General features: G+C 40.8%; 1 protein-coding gene across 1 annotated transcript; it reads right to left on the minus strand.

Annotated features, from left to right (window-relative positions):
• Positions 1-1,916: 1,916 nt before the first annotated feature.
• On the minus strand, positions 1,917-20,766 carry CEP20 (centrosomal protein 20). The gene is made up of 5 exons (XM_019988180.2): positions 20,633-20,766; positions 12,982-13,179; positions 10,741-10,825; positions 7,026-7,162; positions 1,917-3,835 (listed from the first exon to the last, which is right to left on the minus strand). Exons 1-5 carry the CDS (start codon positions 20,658-20,660, stop codon positions 3,759-3,761), a joined length of 525 nt encoding a protein of 174 aa, XP_019843739.2. The 5' UTR covers positions 20,661-20,766; the 3' UTR covers positions 1,917-3,758.
• Between the last annotated feature and the right edge of the window lie 6,763 nt (positions 20,767-27,529).

A 27,529-nucleotide genomic window follows, 5' to 3' on the forward strand; every position in this document is an offset into this window, starting at 1 on the left:
TAGTTAGAGCAGCTTTCTTCATTAATAGCCAAATCTTGGAAGCATTTGAGAAGTCCTTCTAAGTAAGTGAATGGATAAACTGTGGTGCATTTAGACGTCAGAGTATTACTCAGCACTAAATAGAAATGGGCTTTCAAGTCATGAACAGAATGGATGAAACTTAAATGAGTATTACTAAGTGAAAGAAAACAGTGTAAAAAAGTTACATACAGTATGAGTCCAACTATGTAACATTCTGGAAAGGTAAAACTATGGAAACCATAAACAGATCACTGGTGGCCAGGAGTTAGAGGAGACAAAGGAAGGAAGACAGCACAGAAGATTTTCAGGACAGTGAAATTACTGATACCGTAGTGATGGGTGGATGCATGTAGTGACGTGTATGCAGTGAAGTGAAAGTCACTCAGTCGTGTCCGACTCTTTGCAACCCCATGGACTATATAATCCATGGAATTCTCCAGGCCAGAATACTGGAGTGGGTAGCCTTTGCCTTCTCCAGGGGATCTTCCCAACCCAGGGATTGAACCCAGGTCTCCTGCCTTGCAGGAAGATTCTTTATCAGCTGAGCCACAGATGAAGCCCAGTGACAAGTATACCCATAGACTATACACCACCAAGAGTGAACCCTGACATCAGCTATGGACTTAGAGTAATCATGATATGTCAATGTAGGTTCATTGAATGTAACAGATACACCACTTTCAGGGGACATGCTGATAACAGGGAGCCTGTGAGTGTGTACCACTTTTGGGGGTGTGTAAGAATCCCAGGGACGGGGGAGCCTGGTGGGCTGCCGTCTACGGGGTCGCACAGAGTCGGACACGACTAAAGCAACTTAGCAGCAGTAGCAGCAGCAAGAACTCTGTACTTCACATGCAATTCTGCTGTGAATCTAAAACTGTTTTTAAAAATTGTCTATTTTTTAAAAGGTAGTTTTACCTCACTTTCATTTTTTAAAAATGAATGAAGAACACACAATTCTTGCAGAATGGCTATTACAAAAATGAAATGCCCAGTGGCTGGGAACCACTGTCCCAGATGCCTTTAAAGGAATCTTCTCCCAAGTGTTAGTCCTTCGTGTACACTTGGCTTTAGGTTAAAAGAACACATCATATTTTACATAATCATACAGGCATGTGGGACATATACAAATATGTTCTTGCACCTAATTATAAAGCTGTTAGTTGATACTAAGCAAACATATATGCTAAGCTTAAATTTATCATCTTCAAAAGCCACCTCTGGTCCTGCTATGAGTTTTTTACTGCCAAAGTTTTAAATGTCTGCTATTCCTAAATCCCTCTTCAAGTCCAATTCCCATCCTATTTTTGTATAAGTTTTCTGCTAGAACTTCTCCTGCATGTCTAGAGGAGAACTTCTTCTAACAACCCCATGAAAATTACTGCAACGATGTACTGATTTAGTTTATGAGTTCATGAGAAGAGTTTGATAGGTCTTCTATGTTTATCTTTTCCTCCCTTGAGTTTAAGTGTCTCAGCTCAAGAACCTACTTAAACTGCTAGAATATATGGGAATTCCCTGGTGGCCCAGTGGTTAGGACTTGGTGTGTCGCTTCCATGGCCCAACTTCAGGCCCTGGTCGGGGAACTGAGATCCTGCAAGCCACAAGGCACAACCAAAAACAAAAACAAAACATAACACTAAATGTGTTTTTTCAAACCATATATGGCGCCACAGATTATGACACTGTCCCTTCAGAGAATAACATCACCAGCCCTGACCACTGCCACCCAGTGAAGAATAACTATCCCAGGGTGACATGGCTGATGCCAACCATCCTCAACCCTCCAACAACTAGGTTGCTGGAGATCCCCAAAGAAAGCCTAAGGAGCCATCGCCAAGCCTTCTTCTGGTTCCGGTGGACATCTCTTGATGACAGAAGAGTCACAGAACACCTTTTGCATGCTGCTTATTTATTTTTTTATTAAATGGTACACTGAAAGTATAAAAGTTGCCTAGGTACAAGTAAGTTACAGAATAATACATACAGACACAATATGGACTACATGTGACAATTCTGTTTAGCTTCTATTTTGATGATTTTATATCGCATCCAAAATGACAAACTCCAGCACTTTTTCTTAATCTAGTCCTGCATGATTGCAATTCCTGAGGTAAACAGTGTCCACTGCCAGCATTCCTGGGTGTAAACCAAATCCTCTGAGAAGAATTCAGATAGTTATATCCCCCTATACAATACAGTGGAATTCATCATTGTAATCAGATACTATAGATTTCATTTAAAAAATGGAAATGAGCCCTTTATAATACTTCTACACCAGTATATGTAATTTTAGCCCACCAACAGGACCTCTCAAAAACCTTTTGACTTGTAAAGTATGATTTAAGGGGATTTCTTTAATAGTTTTCAGCATTTAGATAAAAATTCTTGGTTACATCTGTAAGGATTGAACTCCTTACACTGAAAACTTGACTAGCACCAGAAATAAAAGTTCAGAAATAAAGGTTCCAAAAGCAGCACAGACTCAACACCCCAAAAAGAATGCCAATTTTGCCAGCTACAGTCCTTCCTTATCACCTTCCCAATGGAAAATGTTTAAGCTAAATGTCAGTGTATAGGTGCCCACTCAGTTTTGTTCTGAATATACCTTGTATCTTGTGCCAATCAGGTTCTGTCTACTATACTCATTTGTTGCTTCAGTGAAGCCAGCCTGAAGACTCCACATTATAAAAGTGTCAATAAATATCAAAGCGTTTTAGAGATGGCACTATAAGAAATCTTACTACTTTTCTATCCCAGGAATAAAACATGAAGTGACGGTTGGCCCTTTCATAGCTCATCTGGTAACTGCACAACTGAGGGCCCCAAGGAAGTTAAACAATGCCATCTTTTAAAAGGTACTTTCTGGTATTTCTCCTAAAGCCTGTCTCTTCATGCTTATTCCACAGTCTTCAAGTAATAAACTCTTTGTTTTACTTACAGCAAAATTAAAAGAATTATCCCCCACCCCCACCTTTTAATTAAATCTTCTAGGAGAAGCCAAAATTGTTTAAGAAAATAAAAAGTACATTGTTACCAAGTTTTAAAGTTCAAATTTAGATAGCAATTCAGATATTTAAACCTAATTATAAATAGTTATCTGAAAAATAGCTGGTTTCACACCCGCACCCACCACCCCCCCCAAAAATCAAACTTTATAAGAATTAGTTTTTTCTGGCTTTATTGTTCTTTTAAACGTGTGTGTTTTTTTAAAATGAATGAATTTTCCTGTAAATCCACATTATTCCAGCCTGAAAGAAATTTAATTAATGTGCCATGGTAAAGAACAGAGCAAGGAATTCCCTGGAGGTACAGCGGTTAGGACTCAGCACTTTCAGTGCCAGGGCCCAGGTTCAAATCCCGGTCAGGGAACTAAGACTCCACAAGCTGCAAAGCACAGCCAAAAACCGAACAGAGCATATGGCTAGAAACACTTGATTTTTTCCTTTAGAATAATTCATAGGGTACCAAAAAAAAAAACCCTTTCGTTTCTCACAGATCTAGGGACCTTTAAAATCGTCCTAAAAACCACATTTTCTTTCAAGTCAAATCTGTAAACTAGATGACAGAGTTAGCTTTTATTCACAAATGCAATAAAACGAGGGGCTAAAGGTTCTGCAGAAACTTCACATTTTTACAAAGTACAATACTAGGGATGAATTCTGATGACATTGGGAGAATAAATAAGTTATTTAATACATACAAGTTTAAGATCAAAGAAGCCCCAACTGGAAGTGTCATCTCTTTACTGTGGGTGAAGTATGCAGGTTTTCAGCATTGCTGCCCCTCGCCTGCTCCTGCCGCAGGTGTTCTTCTGCAAGAATACAAGCCAAGGTCAGTGCGCATCCCAAGTCAAAAGGGGCAGCAGGCAGACCTACCTATACATATTTTAGGATATTACATATTTATCCCATACAAGGTCTTTAGATGGCTTAGGACAATGAAAAAAAATGTTGGATTTTTTTTTAACACTATTGAAGAAATCGGAAACGTTTAAAAAATTTTTTAAGTGAAAAGAGTACACCCTGAAGTAAATTCATAGGTAAGTGCTTACAAACTTACACTGTATGTAAGGATTGGAATTCACAATAAAGGACTGTGTGTTCAATTAGTATTTTGAGGGATGCCAAAGTTCAACTAAAAAGAAAAAAAAAAAACAAAATTCTTCTTCAAATAGAAATCCTCCCAGCAGCACCCTCTTGTGGCAAGAAGAAAACTTCCTACCAAACTCAGAAAACCATCAATGAAATTGTAGGAAATAGTCTTCAGCCAAAACCAAGAGGCCGATTTTTGTTTAGTTGTGGGAAAACTAAGCCCATGTGCCACAACTACTGAAGTGGCACACGAGAACCTGTGCTCACAACAAAAGAAGCCACCGCAGTGAGACGCCTGCGCTCCCACAACGGGGAGCAGCCCCTCCTCGCTGCAGCGGAGAAAGCCCAGGAGCGGCAGCAAAGACCCAGCACGGCCAAGAACACGCACAGGAATCTTAAAAAAAAAAAAAAAAAACTGCTTTCATGATGGCATGCTTTGGACTCATTTTCAAATAAAAGAGAGTTTAATTTTAGTGTTTTATGTTTCACCTGGATTGAGTTTATGTCAATAGAGGGTATATAATCTGAAGAATAATTTTAATATCTTTGTAACTTTCTCAATGTTATCAAATAAAACATATCGTTCACAGAATAAGTTTGAGTTGAGAAAGTACACAGGATGTTTAAATGTGTTACAGAAACCTTATGCAATTTGGGGTTAACAATTCTTCATGGTCCCTGTTGAGCCAAGAACATTTTTGACAATCAAGAAAAATAATCTGCAATATCACTGTTCTCCCATTAGTGCACTCATCTCCCTTCTGAGCCTTCCACAGAACAGGGATCCAAAGCTTTGTTGACCTCAACTCTATTTGATGTCTCTGGCATTTTCTGCAGAGAGGAGCCAAGGTAACCCCAGGACTCTTGCATCCCCTCTAGCACTCTCCCATTCCTGCTCCCCTCCCACTACAACTAAAATACCAACATCACAGGTCTGCTACGCTAACAAATGTTAATGCATACGCTATCCACTGGTGACAATTAAATAGAGAAACTAGTATTATCATATATTCTTTGTAAACACATAAAATGGTAAAGCCTTTTTGGAGGGGAATTAGTATCTACTACATTTTTTAATATACAAAATTTTGAACCAATTCTACTTCAAGGCATGTACATAAGAGAAATACTAATGCTACCCTGCAATACTGTAAAACCAAAAAATTTAAAACATACATTAGCAAAGAATGATTAGTAGTAGTACCACAGAATACTATAGACTATACAGGAAATTAAGAATGAGGTAGAAGCAGATTTACATAAATTGATAACACATAAATTGATAACACATGTGAAAAAATAAAGTGTAGGATAATATGTACAGAAACAGCACCTATAAATTTAAACAGAAATGACTCCTGAAGGACACCCAAGCTGCTAACAGCGCTACCTTCTATGAAGGGGAGAGGAATTGAGGTGTCAGGGAGAGGTAAGGAGATGAGATTAGAGGGAATTCTACATTATATAATTGATGTTTAGAGATTTACTCTTGTACCGGGTGTTTGGTTTTGCTTTTAAGTTCTTGCCAGATAGTAGGCAATAATGGCAGTCCCTTACCAATACTTGAAAAAGTAAGTAGGAAAACATCTCATATTCTTTAAGTGGAAAAGGGCACAGGAATGGCAATCACGGGTGCTGATTCTGCTGAAAATGACCAGCTACAGGCATGGGCCTCTTAGTCTTGGTTTTCTCAACTGTAAAATAAGTGATGGGAATGATTTCTTTTCCAACATCCCATCAACTCAGAATTCTAAGATATATAGAAGGATAACTCTTAGTAAAGGCAGAACTAACCTCCGAGAGATCACTTTGCCTTCAGATCTTAAGAGACAGGGCAAACATTTAACATGATCAATATTGCTCATGGCAATTTAGGAAAACTACAAAAGACAATCTGCACTTGGATGTTTCTTAAAAGTTTATTTCAACAGTCAAGATTTATATTTGTTCTGATAATCAGCTGCCTGAGCCCCACCTATGCTGCTGCTGCTGCTGCTAAGTCGCTTCAGTCGTGTCCAACTCTGTGTGACCCCATAGATGGCAGCCCACCAGGCTCCCCCGTCCTTGGGATTCTCCAGGCAATAACACTGGAGTGGGTTGCCATTTCCTTCTCCAATGCATGCGTGCATGCGAAGTCGCTTCAGTCATGTCCAACTCTGTGCGATCCCATGGACAGCAGCCCACCAGGCTCCTCCATCCATGGAATTCTCCAGGCAAGAGTACTGGAGTGGGCTGCCATTTCCTTCTCCTATGACTGTCCTTAAAAAGAGAGATCAGCTGTACCATAGTTGGAAATACTGAGCTATAAACTATTCAATTTAGATTACCAAATTGAGGTCTTAGTGTTTGGATAAAATCAAAACAACTGAAAGTTCACTGGAAGAGTGAATATTCTTGAAAGAAATATGAGCCTTTCTCCTAAGAATTTATTTGTGAGTAATTACAACGTTAACACAAAGAATATTCACCCCACTCCCCGCTAAAAAAGAATCCTGAAAATGCAAAGGAGAGCACATAAACCTGTGACTGCTCTGTTCTCAGCAGTCTTGACTTTTCTCAGTCTGAGAGGGAAAAAGTAGATAACTTGATAAAAGCTCTTTCTTCAGTATGCTCAGGATCTAAGCCGCTCCAAACAGTACAAATCTATGGGAAAATCAAGTTTTTCAATACTTTTTTATAGAAATTATATCTAAGAATTTTGTCTAGTCTTCTCTCTGCTCCTCACAAGACTGTCTTTCCAAAAACCATTTTGGTTTTTTTTGATGATAAATAACATAGGCTAACTATATTAGATATAAATGGAATTAAATTATGACTCAAAATCTCAGGAAAAACTACCTCAAAGATAAAAATAGATAGGAAGAAAATACACGTGCTGAAAGCCGAGTGAGAAGTCTCAGAAATTCATACCCATTTGCTTTCTTCCACTAGGTTGTCTGCCAAGATTTGGGTTTGCAGGCGGGAGTGAAGACCCTTTCAGAAATGTATTTTGGTTGTCATCCTTAGTTCCATGCAAGAAATGAGCTAAAATCCCATATAAAAGAGGTCTATAGCAGAAAGAAAGTAAAAATCAATTAAATGTGCACAAACAGGAAAAACTTTAAAATATCTATTCTGTAAAAAGTAGTCTCTGACACCAAAATAGCCAAATAATTCACTAGACTTAAAAGAGTTGCATGGTTATTACCCAAACTGCAAACTATTCACGCTTTTTGAAATTTAAATTTGACTCTACAATTTTAAAATCCATAGGAAACATGTTAACAAGTTAAACCTCATCTAAACTGAAATACAAATTCAATCAGTGCACAGGAATCAGCTTTTTTTTCCTTTTTGAACTCCAAGTCCAGTATAAGATTTCCCACAACCTAACACTGTCTGACACAATACACACTTATTGGATTCATAAATTCTTATCTGGGTTCAAATCCTGGCCCTGCCACTTGACAGGACTCAGGATTCAACAAGATTTTTAATATCCCCAGCCTCATAAATGTTTCTTCCTCTATAAATGTGGATAAGTATACTCTCTATCTCATAGGGCAGTCACAGACCAAATGCATCAATAAATGTCAAGTGTTTAGAACTGTGCCTGGCATGTATTAAATGGTATATAAATGTAAGCCATATAGGTGTCAGGTAAGAATTAAAATTTTAAAAACTAAAGTTTACAAAACATTCTTTCCTCTATTTTATCCTCATCTTGTGATGTCATAATCATCATGTCCAGTTTATAAATGAGAAGACCACAGCTCACAGAGGATTTGCGAAAGGGCTGCTTGGATAGTAAGCAAGGTTGACACTTGAACCCCAAGGCCCATATTTTTTCCCTTAGCATATGCTGCCTGCTGCCCCTGCACCAATGGAAGCTGCTCTGATGACAATAGAGAGGTTTTCTCTTGTTTCCAGTCTCACAGTTCGAAAACATCAATTTAATGGACTGTCTTTTTGAGATTTTTATCTACTTACTAGCAGGTGTGACAGTTTAAAGTATGATATCCCTTCCCTTCAAAAGGTGGAGTCTTGCTCTCCTGAGTGTGAGCTGAACTCACGTTTTCAAGGGCTAAGGCAGGCACCGAGTGACAGCGCTTGCAGCGTCAGAGGCTTGGCCATCAACAGCATCGTGGCACCCTCCTGCCTTCTCCCTCAGTCACTCTGGGGAAGTCAGCTGCCACTCAAGCTGTCCTATGGAAAGGTACACGTAGCAAAGAACTGAGGCAGCCATGTGAGTGAGCCACATGGAGATGGACCCGCCAGCCCCAGCCAGGACTTGAGATGACTGGCCCCCCACCCCCCACCGGCCAACACCTTAACTGCAACCTCACGACTGAGGCTGAGCCAGGCCACAGAAGTCACTCTCAGATTCCTCACCACAGATAATAAATGTCTGCTATTTTAAACCACCAAATTCTGGGGTAACCTGTTATACAGCAACAAATAACTAATTGCATACAAAAGCAATGTTTCCATTCCACAAGGAAACCAAGAGAATGGGTTTCTTTATTTAATAAGATGCCTCAGCTCTTATAAAAGCAGTATCCAGGAATATAAAATAGGTCTCTTGGTCAACTTTAAACCATTCTTTCCCCAAATGTTAACTGATCAAAGGAGATTTTTAAATTAAAAAAAAAATTCTATTTGCCAAATTTACAATAAAACCTATTTAAGATTTAAAATTTTTAAGATTTAGGTATTTTTAAATGTTATGAGAAAACATACAACCAGCTCATTTAACCTGCGACTTCATCAATATCAGGTTTCTTTTTAAAAAAATCCTGAGTTAAAAACAGTGATAATTGTTTTTAAAATACAGCTTTACAATGCCTTACTTGCAATTTCGAAAAACAGAAACTCTAAAAGCTAATTTTCTTCATAAATTTGGCACAAACTCACTTGGTGTTATGGCTTGATCTAACATAAGGTTATTAAATACTTTATCCTACATATTGTGACATTTTTTTAACTTTCACTGAAAAATATTAAAGTGAACGTTGAGTGCTACTTCAGACTTCCACTGGCATCCACATCTAATGCCTGGTATATGGACTTTATTACTTTTTAAAATCTAAAATCTTTTCAGTGGAAATGCTTTAAACAAAGCAATAAGTGTCCTTCAGAAAGCAAACTGTTGGCAGCATGACACATGAGTCAGAAAAGAACATGCCTGGAGAGAAATGGGAAAGAGGCCTTCTGAACTGCATGGTGCAGGGCATAAGGACAGACAGACACAACTGTACAGGCAGAATTGATGAAACTCCCAAAGTGACTGGTGGAGAAATGAGAACAAGCCAGAAGTACATGTGAGCTCTGAGATGAGGACCTGAATGGCTCTATGAGGAAGCTACAAGGGGTGGTTTGAAGAAATGAAAATAATGGACTTGATTTTTAGAAACACCAAGTTTGGATACCAGCAGAAATGTGTGCCCGCAATTCATGAGATCTGTCAGATTTAAGGCACAGTCACCAGTGTGGCGGCATCACTAAGGACTCAAGAATACTTGGAAAGAAAAGTGGGCAAGGGGTAAGAAGAAAAGTTAAGGACAAATCTTGGGGCAGTGCCCACAATTTAAAGGAACCTTCCTAAAGGAGTCAGTGGAGAAACTGAGATGACCATTAGGGAGACAGAAAAACCAAGACAGTAAAGGGTCATAAAAGACAAATGACAAAAGTGTTTTAAGGGAGAGCCGTTACTATTACAAAACACTGCAAAATTCAAGGAAAACTGAGCTTCTCAAACTGCAAATAGGCGTATTCCTACTCTCAGTGCTGGGGCTTGATACAAAGTAGAGGTTAAAGGTAGCCAATGATCCCAGAACATTCATTTTACACAAGGATTGGAGGGAGAGTTCAACTTAATTGGCATGTCATCTTAAACGTTTTTATGGTAAAACAATTACATCAGGAAGTAGAATGAAAACATTCAATAAACTTTTAGAATGAGAAACATGAGATTCAAGGAAATTTCTTGCTAGGGGAAGGCTACTTGAGTTATGCTCCAGGTTTCCTAAGTATAATTTTTTCTGCCATTCAGGGGACCTCAAGAAAAAGTTTATGAAACATTAAAGTAGAAAAAGAACAGTGGTCACTCTTTTTCAAGAGCATAGTTTCAGTATAAGTGATGAGGAGAGAACTTCAAATGTAGAGAAAACAAAACATTTCAGTATAAATGAGGAGAAAATTTTAAATGTAGAGAAGGCAAAAAAATGTAGATAAAAAAATGAAAACAGAGGGTTGATTTTCACTAACTTCAGTGGTAAAAATAGGTTTTCTGGGGAATGGGGAGAACTGAGTACACTCCTAAGCTGAAATAAAGGAAGCAGAGGAGGAAGATTAAATATGAGGCAGAAAACAATTGACAAAGCAAAGCAGCCTCAGATGAAAAACAAAAGGATGGCTCAAGAAGCAAGAGACATGACCCTTAGAATGAAGCAGGGCTGCTCCATCCTCTGAAACCACAGGCAGCTTAGCACTTACTGCCACACACCTTGGATGTGGCACAGTGCCAGGCACACACTGGACCCAAATAAACAACTGATGAATTCAAATGAAATAAAACTACCACTATACAATTACGACACCAATACAATAATATCTGAAAACTCATTTTTTTAAAAAAACTTCTTACATTGTATTATCCTTTGAGTCTTCAAATGCATTTAGTTCATGGATGAGAAACTGTCTGTCCAGTGGAACTACAGGTTGACCAGATTCTAGGGGGGAAATCACAAAACACTGAGGCTTTATTACTCTAAAAAGTAAATAGGATTTTGATAAAAACCACACTTATGAGGTATATACATTTTTCAGATTTTAGAAGAGTGATGATGGCACACACCAAGACAGACGCAACTGTGATTTTATGATTTTCAAAATGCCTACTTTATTAAATGCATATCTTTAATATAAATGCAGTTTTTAAATCCCCCAATTTTGAGTTGGGAAATTACTGTTTCTATACTAGACTTGAGAAGTCCTATTTTCTAAGAAGCCTACAAATTAAATACATGACAGCACTGATATCCATTTGTTGGCAATAAATCTCAAAGTAAAATGAACACTAAATATGAAGTGCTGGCAAGGATTCAGGGCAACTGGGAGGACTCTGCTGGCAGAACAAAATGGTGCACTCACTTACAAAGGTAAGCAGGTACTGCCCATATACAACCCAGCAATGCCACTCTCAGCTCTTTACCCAAGAGGAGTGAAAACAACGTTCAGACAATCCTCCTAAGTGAATGTTTAGGAGGTAGCATAGCAGCTGCATTCATAATTGCCCAAAACTAGAAACAACCCGAATGTCCATCAACTGGTAACAGATAAATCAACAGAGCCATACAGTGGAATGCTATTCAGGGGGGGAAATAACAGCATAGTCTCAAATGCATTATGCTGAGTGAAAGGAAGCAGATTCAAAATGCTACATCCTATACGATTTCACTCATACGACATTCTAGAAAAGGCAAATGACCAGGTACAGAAAATAACAGATCAGAGGTTGACAGGAGTTGAGAGTAGGCAAAGAAGTTATCTACAAAAGGGCACAGGGAATTTTTTTGAGGTCATAGAAATGTTCTATATTGTGATTGTGGTGGAGCCACACAACTGTATGAATTTGGCAAAATCCACAGAACTACATAGTAAAAACGGTAAAGTATCTTTATGCTAAAGTACATCTCAGTTTTTTAAAAGTCAAGACTCTGTAGAAACTTGACTACTGTCTCCATATTTCATTCTAGGTAAGCACAAGTCCAGTACAGCTAATTGATGACATTTTCACATTCTTCTGTTCTGAGTAGTAACATATTATACAGCTATCTATAACAAACTGAGGAAAGTGAAGATATTGACACTGATGATCCTTAAACCAATAAAAATCATCAGTCTTTATTCAGTTAAGGTTAAAGAACATTAAAGACCTAGAATATTAACAAAAGATCTATCCAACGGAAAGTTCCAGCATCACAATAAGGAATCCATTCTCTCTTTCAAAGTCTACTTCATGATCTCTTTTCTTTAATGAGGCGTATCTCCAAGGCACCAAATAGTCTTAAAGCATATGTTAAACGTTGGACAAGGGAATCAAGTCATGTACACGGAGGGTGCTTTGATCGTCCTCCCAACCTCATTTCCCCCAGCCTAGGGGCAACAACGATCCTGACTATTGTCCCTATTCTTCTAGTTCTTTTGCTTTCTTTCTTAAGAAATAAAATTTAACAGATAAAGTAAATTTTGTTTTAATTGTTGACCCCCTTCCCCCAATACCATTTCTCTCCCCCTCATCACTAGAATGAGCTTGGAGTTTATCTTCCTAATTGTTTTCTTTCTTTTTAAAATTTTAGTTGATTCACAATAATTAGTGTGAGGTGTGCAACATAGTGATTCGAAATTTCTATAGATTATCTAGTCCTTTTTAAATATAACGCTTTTACATACATCTGAATACATGCCTAATCAATACATGGAGCAATACTTTGAGGCTTTATCTTCAGTGTTTTATATTTTTTAACAAAGAATATATAGTAAGTCTCTGTGTGTGTATTTTTAAACCATATACATAGGAAAAAGACTGACAGCACACAAGGCAAAATGTAAATAACTGTTTATTCTCAGAATCAGAAATTATGATTTTCAAAGTATGCACCTAGGTTAAGTGTTAGTCATTTTCTCCTACAGTCCAATAAATATCATGAGAACTTGTTCAAGCTGTGACATGAAAAGAGCCCATGGGATTTTTATGTCCCAGTCATGTCCCAGATGACACCGTTTGGTAATGGAATTAGATTTCTAGGCTAAACACTTTCTGAGAATAGGGGGAAGGGAAAAGGCAGATTTCACCTCAGGTGATTAACAATAAATAACCTCTTACCTGCTATGAGGACCGACGCTGTATACTTGTATTTGTTGAACTCCAAATACTCCCGAATAAGCTCATTAATTAGAAAGTTTTCATGAGACAACGATGGCCGAGGTTCACTTTCATCATCAAGGGCATTGAAAACTTCTGCACGAATCCTTGCTTTTAAATGCCCTAACACTCCTCTTTTTTCCAAAGTGTCCTTTAAAACTGTTTAATATAAAGTATTAATGTTTCAGTTATAGAATAAATTTTTGCCATTCTTAGGCCAACTTTAAAACAAAATGTTTAAAATATTACATCCTTTCAATCTATACGACAAACTGAACAATCATCATATTAGCTACCACGCGGAGAAGGCAATGGCACCCCGCTCCAGTACTCCTGGCTGGAAAATCCCATGGATGGAGGAGCCTGGTGGGCTGCAGTCCATGGGGTCGCTAAGAGTTGGACACGACTGAGTGACTTCACTTTCACTTTTCACTTGCATGCATTGGAGAAGGAAACGGCAACCCACTCCAGTGTTCTTGCCTGGCGAATCCCAGGGATGGGGGAGTCTGGTGGGCTGCCGTCTCTGGGGTCGCAGAGTCGGACACTACTGAAATGACTTAGCAGCAGCAGCAGCTACCACAAGCCATATTTGCAATAAAAAATAAAAGTTCCCAAACTGCAATGATTTACTACTTTAATTTAGTTAACCAAATGTAAGTTTATCCTTCCAACAGTGTCACTGTAAGAGGCTACAGACTGATACATAAGCTTTAGTGAAGAGTAAAAGGGGGGAAGAATTATACTCAGCTTACTAGGACCTGAACTTGTCTCCCAGTGTCTCATATCTTTTCAAGAGTAGTTGTCACAGAAGACAGGTTCTGTTGTTGTTTATTTGCTAAGTTGTATCCAACTCTTTTGCAACCCCATGGACTGTATAGCCTGCCAGGCTCCTCCATCCATGGAATTTCCCTGGCAAGGATACTGGAGTGGGTTGCCAGTTCCTTCTCCAGAAGATCTTCCCAACCCAGGGATGGAACCCACATTTCCTGCATTGCAGGTGGATTCTCTACCACTGAGCCACCTGGAAAGCCCAACAGACAGGTTCAATTTGTCACTAAAAACCTCTGGTCTAGAAAGTATATGATTGAAAATAACAAGTACACTCCAAAAAGGAAGGATTGTGTTGTATCTTTTGTATAAAACTGATACCCAGAACCCTTGGGAAATGGCCCATTCTGAACAAAAGAGATGGGCTTTTGTTCTGGGGTTTTGTTTGTTTTTTAAAGATAACTATGAGTTAACTCCTTAAAACTGTAAGATTTGGGGCTTCCATATGGGTCAGTGGTGAAGAATTTGTCTGCCAATGCAAGAGACATGGGTTCCATCCCTGATCTAGGAAGATCCCACATGCCACAGAGCAACTAAGCCCATGTGCCACAGCTACTGAGCCTGTGAGCCCAAGAGCCGCAACTAGTGTGCCCAAGTGCCAAAACCACCGAAGCCTGCAAGCCCTAGAGCCTGTGCTTCTGCAAGAGAAGCCACCGCAGCGAGAAGCCCGTGCACCGCCTCTAGCGAGCAGCCCTATTCTCACCACTAGAGAAAAGCCCCTGCAGCAACAGACTCAGCACAGCCAAAAATGAATCAATAAATCTTAAAAAAAAGTAACATTTTAAAATTGGAGCAATATTGCATAGGAACCTGGAACGTTAGGTCCATGAATCAAGGCAAATTGGAAGTGGTCAAACAGGAGATGGCGAGAGTGAACGTCGACATTCTAGGTATCAGCGAACTAAAATGGACTGGAATGGGTGAATTTAACTCAGATGACCATTATATCTACTACTGTGGGCAGGAATCCCTTAGAAGAAATGGGAGTAACCATCATGGTCAACAAGAGTCCGAAATGCAGTACTTGGATGCAATCTCAAAAATGACACAATGATCTCTCTTTGTTTCCAAGGCAAACCATTCAATATCACAGTAATCCAAGTCTATGTCCCAACCAGTAATGCTGAAGAAGCTGAAGTTGAACGGTTCTATGAAGACCTACAAGGCCTTTTAGAACTAACACCCAAAAAAGAAGTCCTTTTCATTACAAGGGACTGGAATGCAAAAGTAGGAAGTCAAGAAACACCTGGAGTAACAGGCAAATTTGGCCTTGGAGTACGGAATGAAGCAGGGCAAATGCTAATAGAGTTTTGCCAAGAGAATGCACTGGTCATAGCAAACACCCTCTTCCAACAACACAAGAGAAGACTCTACACATGGACATCACCAGATGATCAACACCAAAATCAGACTGATTATATTCTTTGCAGCCAAAGATGGAGAAGCTCTATACAGTCAGCAAAAACAAGACTGGGAGCTGACTGTGGCTCAGATCATGAACTGCTTATTGCCAAATTCAGACTTAAATTGAAGAAAGTAGGGGAAACCACTAGACCATTCAGGTATGACCTAAATCAAATCCCTTATGCTTATACAGTGGAAGTGAGAAATAGATTTAAGGGACTAGATCTGATAGACAGAGTGCCTGATGAACTATGGAATGAGGTTCGTGACACTGTACAGGAGACAGGGATCAAGGCCATCCCCAAGAAAAAGAAATGTAAAAAAGCAAAATGGCTGTCTGAGGAGGCCTTACCAATAGCCGTGAAAAGAAGAGAAGCAAAAAGCAAAGGAGAAAAGATACAAGCATCTGAATACAGAGTTCCAAAGGATAGCAAGGAGAGATAAAAAAGCCTTCCTCAGTGATCAATGCAAAGAAATAGAGGAAAACAACAGAATGGGAAAGACTAGAGATCTCTTCAAGACAATTCGAGATAAGGGAACATTTCATGCAAAGATGGGCTCGATAAAGGATAGAAATGGTATGGACCTAACAGAAACAGAAGATATTAAGAAGAGATGGCCAGAATACACAGAAGAACTGTACAAAAAAGATCTTCATGACCCAGATAATCATGATGGTGTGATCACTGACCTAGAGCCAGACATCCTGGAATGTGAAGTCAAGTGGGCCTTAGAAAGCATCACTACAAACAAAGCTAGTGGAGGTGATGGAATTCCAGTTGAGCTATTTCAAATCCTGAAAGATGATGCTGTGAAAGTGCTGCACTCAATATGCCAGCAAATTTGGAAAACTCAGCAGTGGCCACAGGACTGGAAAAGGTCAGTTTTCATTCCAATCCCAAAGAAAGGCAATGCCAAAGAATGCTCAAACTACTGCACAATTGCACTCATTCCACACGCTAGTAAAGTAATGCTCAAAATTCTCCAAGACAGGCTTAAGCAATACGTGAACCAGGAACTTCCAGATGTTCAAGCTGGTTTTAGAAAAGGCAGAGGAACCAGAGATCAAATTGTCAACAACCGCTGGATCATGGAAAAAGCAAGAGAGTTCCAGAAAAACATCTACTTCTGCTTTAGTGACTATGCCAAAGCCTCTGACTATGTGGATCCCAATAAACTGTGGAAAATTCTGAAAGAGATGGGAATACCAGACCACCTGACCTGTCTCTTGAGAAACCTATATGCAGGTCAGGAAGCAACAGTTAGAACTGGACATGGAACAACAGACTGGTTCCAAATAGGAAAAGGAGTATGTCAAGGCTGTATAGTGTCACCCTGCTTATTTAACTTATATGCAGAGTACATCATGAAAAATGCTGGGCTGGAAGAAGCACAAGCTGGAATCAACATTGCTGGGAGAATTATCAATAACCTCAGATATGCAGATGACACCACCCTTATGGCAGAAAGTGAAACGGAACTAAAAAGCCTCTTGATGAAAGAGGAGAGTGAAAAAGTTAGCTTAAAGCTCAACATTCAGAAAACTAAGATCATGGCATCCAGTCCCATCACTTCATGGCAAATAGATGGGGAAACAGTGTCAGACTTTATTTTTCTGGGCTCCAAAATCACTGCAGATGGTAATTGCAGCCATGAAGTTAAAAGACACTTACTCCTTGGAAGGAATGTTATGACCAACCTAGATAGCATATTAAAAAGCAGAGATATTACTTTGCCAACAAAGGTCCGTCTAGTCAAGCTATAGTTTTTCCAGTGGTCATGTATGGATATGAGAGTTGGACTGTGAAGAAAGCTGAGTGCTGAAGAATTGATGCTGTTGAAGTGTGGTGTTGGAGAAGACTCTTGAGAGTCCCTTGGACTTCAAGGAGATCCAACCAATCCATCCTAAAGGAGATCAGTCCTGGGTGTTCACTGGAAGGACTAAAGCTGAAACTCCAATACTTTGGCCACCTCATGAGAAGAGTTGACACACTGGAAGAGACCCTGATGCTGGGAGGGATTGGGGGCAGGAGGAGAAGGGGACGACAGAGGATGAGATGGTTGGATGGCATCACCGACTTGATGGACATGAGTTTGAGTAAACTCCGGGAGTTGGTGATGGACAGGGGGGCCTGGCGTGCTGCGGTTCATTGGGTCACAAAGAGTCAGACATGACTGAGCGACTGAATTGACTGACTAGAAATCTAACATGTAGCCTTATCAATGCCATCTTAAGGAATCTGGGATATATATGCTGAATGTAATCTAACATCTTGATGAGCAAGGGTCACTATTACAAATATCAGTAGTTATGATAATAATATTTTAGCTATAAATAATAATGTGGATAGGGCTGAATTGGCATTATCCCTTACAGTTGTCTAGAAACTTTTTTCTCCATGTGGTCCCTAAGAGCTAAATCACAACTCCAAAGAAGCAACACATTTCACCCATAGTGCCTAGAACAGAGTAAGAAATCAATAAATGCTGCCTAAAGGCTTTATAATATTGTGCTGTATACTTGCGCTCAGTCGCTCAGCCATGTCTGACTCTCTGCTACTCTACGGACTGAAGCCTGCCAGGCTCCTCTATGCATGGGATTTCCCAGGCAAGAATATGATAGAGAGGATCTTCCTAACCCAGAGACTGAACCAGAATCTCCTACATTGGCAGGTGGGTTCTTTACCACTGAATCACCAGGGAAACCCCGTGCTGTATACTACTGGTGTAATAAATATATTGTGCTATAAATAAGTACACCACAATAATGACAATTCATAAAGGGAGCCCATGTAGGCACGGACATGAAACTATTTTTAAGCTTTGATAAACAACAAAAATCTGGTTCATATGCTTAAAGGGATAAATCTAGACTAGACTTTAACCTTCCTTGCTCTTTACATTTAGATCATCTCCTCAACCTTTTTTTGCAGGTAGGTTAAAAGTAGTTACCACCCAATCAGACTGTGTAACAGGCCCATGAAGGGAAGGGAAGGTACAGCTTTATTATGCTGGAATCATTACTAAACCCGTTCTCTAATCCCATCTTTAGAAATTAAAGCGATTCCCCACTATACACAACCAATTACTCTGTATATGTATACAGCGTAGCCTCAAATTCAGCAGAGAAATGAGAATTAAGAAGCTGGACTTCCTTGGTGGTCCAGTGGTTAAGAGTCTGCCTGCCACCACAGAAAACCCAGGTTTGATTCCTGGTCCAGGAATATTCCACATGCCACGTGGCAACTAAGCCCATGTGCCACAACTACTGAGTCTGCTCTAGAGGCCGTGCTCCGCAACGAGAAGCCTCCGAAAGGAGAAGCCAGGACACCACCACTAGACAGCAGCCCACGCACACTCACTGCAGCCTGAGAAAGCCCGCACACAGCAGTGAAGACCCAGAGCAGCCAAAAACAGAAATAAGCAGAAGAAGAATCTGCAGTTAGGAACCTTGCATGTCATCCTTACCTCAGGGCTAGTTCACTAACTCTTGCCTCACTTGCCTTCTCCAACATGAGCTCTGTCTCTGAGGCAGAACCAAGTAAGGCAGGAAAACGTGAAGTGAAAGTGCTTTAAAAAGGTGAAAGCCCAAGTAATATAAATGACTGGCAAACATTTCATTAGATTTCTCTTGAACACTAGGCACATTCAGAGCTGAGGAATGCACAAAACACCTAAAGGGCTCCCTACATCTGTGTAATACATCCCTAATCTCCATGCCATTCTGACCCTCACTCTATTATCATGTTTATTAAAACACTGCACCATGACAATTTCTTCAGATAGAGCTTCTTAACCTGGTTTATATCCTCGGACTGAAAGTGGTGAAAGTCGCTCAGTCAGGTGGGACTCTTTGCTACCCCATGGACTATACAACCTTTTACCAAAACTGTAAAATATTAAACAACAGGAAACACAGTGTGCTGTGTGCTAAGTTACTTCGGTCATATTGGACTCTCTGCAATGAAGAACAGAGAGTTCTATGGAGCATCCTTCTATGAACCGTAGCCTGCCAGGCTCCTTTCTCCATGGCATTTTCCAGGCAAGAACACTGGAGTGGGTTGCCATGCCCTCCTCCAGGGGATCTTCCTGACCCAGGGATCAAACCTGAGTCTTTTTCCTGAATTCGCAGCAGGTTCTTTACTAGTTGTAAATCCTGGGAGGTAGCATGCAACATTACAGGTGATGTGTGTTTCCTGGGGAGAGGGTACACCAGTTTATGTCGAGTCTGTCCTTGTGGATAGAGGTATGCCTCTTTTTTTTGGCCCCACTGTGTGATCTTAGTTCCCTGACCAGGGATGGAAACCGGGCAGGCTGCACGGTGTGTGTGGGGCTGGGGGGAGCGGGTGTGTCTTAACCACTGCACCAGGGAAGTCCTAAAGGTATGCCTTTTTAATGACTGTTCACCAGCCTGAGGCCACAAATATACATTTATATCAACAGTTACTGAATCATATGCTCAAATCATTTTCTCCAACAAATCTCTAGGAATCACTGATTTAGAGCCTAAATTTCCCGAAAACTGGAACTGGTCTTATTGCAGATACTGAGTATCACTCAGTAACTAAGACCTGCAGAGCCAGTGCAGCATCTCCTAAGTTCTCCCTCTCTGCCTTTTTCTAGCTAAATTACTTTGGGTGAGTTGTTTCACCTCTCAGTGCCTCAATGTCCTAATCTCTGAAATGGGCATAAGGTTGATATATGGAATCAATCAGATAACACAGGGGCTGGGTAGTGCCCGACAGAAGGCTCGATCACGAATAACCATAATTACTATTACTTGTCTGGACATCTGCGTCAAAACTAACGGTATACAAATGTTCTCAGCTTAAAAGACTCGACTCTTTGTGGAAGTTTTCTTAAAAACACAGGAAAATATGGTCAGGCCAGACACCTTTCTACCTACAGTTTTTCCCCATGGAAAATGGTGACCCACCTCGCGGGTGGCTGTACGGATTCAGGGAGATACCCAAGGAAATGGTTTACGTTTGGGCCGAACAGCAACAGTGGTTGTTTCGGTATTGCAATCATCAGACCGGAGGGAAAGGCCAGGTCCAAGGCCTCGCCCCCAGCAGGGTCCAGAAAGATGAGCCTGAGCCCCAAGGTGCAGGACTTCAGACCTCTCAGGTACCCGCGGATCCCGGGGCTCCTCCTCCAGTTCAAAGTTGGTTTAGAAACAGCCCCCATGCAACCACATCCCTACCCCCAGGGGCCCGAGCTGCAGCCGCCACACCCGCCGGATGCTCCACAGGCCCTGACGCCACAGAACGACCCTGGGAAAGGTTGACTTTAGTGTTCCGCGGGCCCTCCTTTCGTCCCATCCTTTTCACAGACTGAAGGTCGACACGTTTCACCAGATAGACCTCCCAGTCGCACTCACCGGCCTTCAACTCAGCGACAGTCGCCATTTTTCAACGGCCGCCGGGGGCGCGCCACGGCTATGCGCACGCGCAGTTCCGTCCCGCTGTGCGCCGTGGTCTGTAGCCAATAGAGGCGTCGCTCTAGCCGTGCCTAGTCCCGCCTCTCTCCATTTACGATCTCCGTGGTTGGATGGGTGGTGAAGGTCCGGAGAGACCCCACCAATCACCGAGGCGGGAGCTCTAGGCCGGTGCTGAGGGAGTAGGAAGAGGAAATTGTAGTTGAGGCAGGTAGGAACCGTTACTACGAACACTGCTGCGGCGTAGGGCTTAGTAAGCTACTAAACCCTTCGTCATCTGCCCTCTGCTCATTTCTGCAGCCTCAGGCACTAGTTGTTAATAGTTACCGTGTATTAAACTTTAGCATACGTGGGAATCACCTAGAAATTTTCTTAAAACAGATTTCTAGACGCCATCCCGGGAGTTTCCGATTGGATAAATCTGGAGTGAGATCCGAAAACTGCATTTCTGACAGGCTCCTAGATGATGCTGATGCTGCTCGTCTTGGGGATCATACCTTGAGAACCACTGTATTAAGGACTTAACAGTGCTCCTGACATTCCCTAAGCTTTTTACATGCGTTGACATTGATTTCTCTTATGATTACTCCACAAAGTAGTGAAGTGAAAGTCGGTCAGTTTTGTCAGACTGTTTGCGACCCCATTGACTATGCAGTCCATGGAATTCTCCAGGCCAGAATACTGGAGTGGGTAGCCTTTCCCTTCTCCAGGGGATCTTCCCAACCCAGGGATCAAACCGGGGTCTCCTGCATTGCAGGCGGATTCTTTACCATCTGAGCCACCAGCGAAGCCCAAGAACACTGGAGTGGGTAGCCTATCCCTTCTCCAGCAGATCTTCCCAACCCAGGAATCAAACCGGGGTCTCCTGCATTGCAGGCAGATTCTTTACCTACTGAGCTATCAGGAAACTGTTTAAAGACTGAAGAGGCATAACCAAGATCACCAGCAAATGGTGGAGAGGCCCCTTGCTCTTCAACGCCTGTTCTCCCCACTGGCACTTAATACTGGACTGTGCACATACGGATTCCAAGAACTAGTTGTGAAGATGATTGATGACGAATAAGCTCTAGCATTCCAAGGAAATGAAAAAAAAAAAAAAGAAAGAAAGAAACATGGAAATAATGTACCCAAAACTGAGTGTGAGGTTCTGTGATTCCAGTTATATAGCCAGGAAGATCAACATTTATGACCTAGAAGAGTGCCACTTAATCACTAGTCTTAACCCAACAATAGATTTTGAAATCTATTAGTATAACCTAAGGATAGAAATGGTATGGACCTAACAGAAACAGAAGATATTAAGAAGAGGTGGCAAGAATACACAGAAGAACTATACAAAAAAGATCTTCATGATCCAGATAATCATGATGGTGTGATCACTGACCTAGAGCCAGACATCCTGGAATGTGAAGTCAAGTGGGCCTTAGAAAGCATCACTACGAACAAAGCTAGTGGAGGTGATGGAATTCCAGTTGAGCTATTTCAAATCCTGAAAGATGATGCTGTGAAAGTGCTGCACTCAATATGCCAGCAAATTTGGAAAACTCAGCAGTGGCCACAGGACTGGAAAAGGTCAGTTTTCATTCTAATTCCAAAGAAAGGCAATGCCAAAGAATGCTCAAACTACCACACAATTGCACTCATCTCACACGCTAGTAAAGTAATGCTCAAAATTATCAAAGCCAGGCTTCAGCAATACGTGAACCGTGAACTTCCGGATGTTCAAGCTGGTTTTAGAAAAGGCAGAGGAACCAGAGATCAAATTGCCAACAACTGCTGGATCACGGAAAAGCAAGAGAGTTCCAGAAAAACATCTACTTCTGCTTTAGTGACTATGCCAAAGCCTTTGACTGTGTGGATCACAATAAACTGTGGGAAATTCTGAAAGAGATGGGAATACTAGACCACCTGACCTGCCTCTTGAGAAATCTGTATGCAGGTCAGGAAGCAACAGTTAGAACTGGACATGGAACAACAGACTGGTTCCAAATAGGAAAAGGAGTACGTCAAGACTGTATATTATCACCCTGCTTATTTAACTTATATGCAGAGTACATCATGAGAAACACTGGGCTGGAAGAAACACAAGCTGGAATCAAGATTGCCAGGAGAAATATCAATAACCTCAGATATGCAGATGACACCACCCTTATGGCAGAAAGTGAAGAAGAACTAAAGAGCCTCTTGATGAAAGTGAAAGAGGAGAGTGAAAAAGTTGGCTTAAAGCTCAACATTCAGAAAATGAAAATCATGGCATCCGGTCCCATCACTTCATGGGAAATAGATGGGGAAACAGTGGAAATAGTGTCAGACTTTATTATTTTGGGCTCCAAAATCACTGCAGATGGTGACTGCAGCCATGAAATTAAAAGACGCTTACTCCTTGGAAGGAAAGTTATGACCAACCTAGATAGCATATTCAAAAGCAGAGACATTACTTTGCCAACAAAGGTTCGTCTAGTCAAGGCTATGGTTTTTCCTGTGGTCGTGTATGGATGTGAGAATTGGACTGTGAAGAAGGCTGAGCACCGAAGAATTGATGCTTTTGAAGTGTGGTGTTGGAGAAGACTCTTGAGAGTCCCTTGGACTGCAAGGAGATTCAACCAGTCCATTCTGAAGAAGATCAGCCCTGGGATTTCTTTGGAGCGAATGATGCTGAAGCTGAAACTCCAGTACTTTGGCCACCTCATGTGAAGAGTTGACTCATTGGAAAAGACCCTGATGCTTGGAGGGATTGGGGGCAGGAGGAGAAGGGGATGACAGAAGATGAGATGGCTGGATGGCGTCACTGACTCGATGGACATGAGTCTGGGTGAACTCCGGGAGTTGGTGATGGACAGGGAGGCCTGGTATGCTGCCATTCATGGGGTCGTGAAGAGTTGGACACGACTGAGCGACTGAACTGAACTGAACTGAATGAACATATCTTCAGTGAAATGGAATGGGATGAATAGAAGGCAGAGACGTATTGTTTTTTCTGTTTCAGATCTATTTTGTGTTCTGGTTCCTGCTGTTATTTCTTGAAGTGGGTGGCAGTCAGAAAAAGCTTGACAGTTAATGTAACCTAGAGGAATCCTGTTCCATACTCTATTCATTTTGACGTTATGGGACATAGATATGTTCTGTAACCTTAGAGAGGTCCTATTGGGTCACACTTCCCTGTTCTGTAACACCCACAGGGCCTGAAATCCTAGTGAGCACCTGAAGAGATTTATAAAGATTAACTAACTCCATAGGTAGAATGTTTGAGCTTTTCAGAGAAATGAATTTTGAATATACTAATGAAGAACTCGTTAAAAGAGGCAAATGATAGTGATTAATAGTAGTAATTATATAATAACTATTAACATGCAATGCCACTCTGTGGCAGGCACTTCTCTAAGAGCTTTAAGTTCTCAGCAACAGCCCTATGAGAGAGATACTCATAGAGCAATTATCTAAAGTAAAATTTCATTTAAAAATGTAAGGATAACACTGTGTTGGTGAGGATGTGGGGAAACAAGTCAGGTAAGTAAACTGGCCCCACCTTTTCAGAAGTCTTTTTGGCAATACACAATCCAACTTTTACATCCTTTGACCCTTCAGTTCTAGTTCTAAGAGTATAACTTACAGTTATACCTGATTACAAAGGATATTAGTATAAGAATATTCATTGTCACACTGTTTGCAGTAGATAAACATCTATATACACCTATGGGAATGGCTGAAATAAAAACACCTAACAATGATAATACCAAATGCTAATGAGTTTGCATATACTGCTGGTAGAAGAACAAAGTGGTATAGTGACTTTGGAACTCAGTTTGGTAGCTACTTATTAGGTCAAACATGCACTTACCATATAGCCCAGTAGTCCCACTCCTAGATGCTTACTCAAAAGATAAAAATGTCATAAGCTGGAATCAAGATTGCTGGAAGAAATAACAACCTCAGATGTGCAAATGATACTGACCAAATGGCAGAAAGCAAAAAGAAATTAAACAACCTTTTGATGAAGGTGAAAGAGAAGAGTGAAAAAACTGGCTAAAAGCTCAACATTCAGAAAACTAAGTTCATGGCATCCAGTCCCACCACTTCATGGCAAATATGGGGAAAAAATAGAAACAGTGTCGGGCTCAAAATCACTGCAGTTGGTGACTGTAGCCATGAAATTAAAAGACACTTGCTCCTTGGGAGAAAAGCTATGACAAACCTAGACAGAGTTTTAAAAAGCAGAGACATCACTTTGCTGACAAAGGTCTGTATAGTCAAAACTATGGTTTTTCCAGTAATCATATATAGATGTGAGAGTTGGACCACCAAGAAGGCTGAGCGCCAAAAATTGAGCCTTTTGAACCGTGGTGCTGGAAAAGACTCTTGAGAGTCCCTTGGACAACAGGGAGATCCAACCAGTCAATCCTCAAGGAAATCAACCCTGAATATTCATTGGAAGGACTCATGCTGAAGCTAAAGCTCCAGTAGTTTGACCACCAGATGTGAAGACCCAACTCATTGAAAATCACCCTGATGTTGGGAAAGATTGAGGGCAGGAGGAGAAGGGGGCAACAGAGGATGATATGGTTGGATGGCATCACTGACTCAATGGACATGAGTTTGAGCAAACTCCAGGAGATATTGAATGACAGGGAAGCCTGGTGTGCTGCAGTCCACGGAGCAGCAAAAAGACATGATTTATTGACTGAACAACAACAGTTGTTTACTCAAGAGAAATAAAAACTGATGTCCACACAAAACCCAGTATGCAATAATAGCAGATTTATTCACAAGTGCCCCAACTACAAATGACTCAATGTCTTCCAACTTGTGGTGGATATAAACTAACTGTGGTATATCTGTACCATGGAATATAACTCAGAAATAAAAACAAACCAAACATTGATATACACAACAATATGGATGAATCTCAAATGCATTGTGCCTAGTGAGAACAACAGGCTCAAAGGCTGCATCCTGTATGATTTCATTTGGATGACATTTTGGAAAAGCAACAGAAAGCAAATCAGTGGTTTCCAGGGTCTGGGGATGATTGAAGGAGATGATTATGTATAAAAATGCACTAGGGAGACTTTTGGAGTAATGGAACTGTTCTACATCTTGATTGTGACTACAAGATTGTATATAGTTTGGTAGAAACCAACACAATCCTGTAAAGCAATTATCCTTCAATTAAAAATAAAATTTTGATTGTATATGTTTATCAAAATAGAGCTGTACCCTACTGCCTTGGAGGTACACTAGACCTCCAATCAAACTGACTTTTAAAAAATTACTAGAAATAACTATATCATCAGAAAGGGGAATCAGTTCAGTCCAGTCACTCAGTCGTGTTCGACTCTGCGACACCATGGACTGCAGCACGCCAGGCCTTCCTGGCCATCACCAACTCCTGGAGTTTACCTAAACTCATGTCCATTGAGTCAGTGATATCATCCATCTCATACTCTGTCATCTCCTTCCCCTCTCTCCTTCAATCTTTCCTATCATCAGGGTCTTTTCTAACGAGTCACTTCTTTGCATCAGGGAAGTATTGGAATTTCAGCTTCAGCTTCAGTCCTTCAAATGAATATTCAGGACTGATTTTCCTTTAGGATGGACTGGTTGGATCTCCTTGCAGTCCAAGGGACTCTCAAGAGTCTTCTCCAACACCACAGTTCAAAAGCATCAATTCTTAAGCACTCAGCTTTCTTTATAGTCCAACTCTCTCATCCATACATAACAACTGGAAAAACCATAACTTTGACTAGATGGATCTTTGTTGGCAAAGTAATGTCTCTGCTTTTTAATATGCTGTCTAGGCTGGTCATAGCTTTTCATCCAAGGAGTAAGTATCTTTTAATAAGGCTGCAGTCATCATCTGCAGTGATTTTGGAGCCGCAAAAAATAAAGTCTATAACCATTTCCACTGTTTCCCCATCTATTTGGCAGGAGGTGATTGGACCAGATGCCATGATCTTAGTTTTCTGAATGTTGAGTTTTAAGCCAACTTTTTCACTCACCTCTTTCAATTTCATCAAGAGGGTCTTTAAATCTTTGCTTTCTGCCATAAGGGTGGTGTCATCTGCATATCTGAGGTTATTGATATTTCTCCCAGCAATCTTGATTCCAGCTTGTGCTTCTTCCAGCCCAACATTTCTCATGATGTACTCTGCATATAAGTTAAATAAGCAAGGTGATAATATACAGCCTTGACATACTCATTTCCCTAATTGGAACCAGTCTGTTGTTCCATGTCCAGTTCTAACTGTTGCTTCCTGACCTGCATACAAATTTCTCAAGAGGCAGATCAGGTGGTCTGGTATTCCCATCTCCTGAAGAATTTTCCACAGTTTGTTGTGATCCACACAGTCAAAGGCTTTGGCATAGTCAATAAAGCAGAAATAGATGTTTTTCCGGAACTCTCTTGCTTTTTCCATGATCCAACGGATGTTGGCAATTTGATCTCTGGTTCCTCTGCCTTTTCTAAATCCAGCTTGAACATCTGGAAGTTCACGGTTCACATACTGTTGAAGCCTGGCTTGGAGAATTTTGAGCATTACTTTACTAGCGTGTGAGATGAGTGCAATTGTGCGGTAGTTTGAGCATTCTTTGGCATTGCCTTTCTTTGGGATTGGAATGAAAACTGACCTCTTCCAGTCCTGTGACCACTGCTGTGTTTTCCAAATTTGGCCTTAGAATACAGAATGAAGCAGGGCAAAGGCTAATAGAGTTTTGCCAAGAAAATGCACTGGTCATAGCAGACACCCTCTTCCAACACAAGAGAAGACTCTACACGTGGACATCACCAGAAAGTCAATACTGAAATCAGATTTTATATTCTTTGCAGCCAAAAATGGAGAAGCT

Source organism: Bos indicus, chromosome 25 (genome assembly GCF_029378745.1).
Source record: "Bos indicus isolate NIAB-ARS_2022 breed Sahiwal x Tharparkar chromosome 25, NIAB-ARS_B.indTharparkar_mat_pri_1.0, whole genome shotgun sequence".
Taxonomy (NCBI): Eukaryota; Metazoa; Chordata; class Mammalia; order Artiodactyla; family Bovidae; genus Bos; species Bos indicus.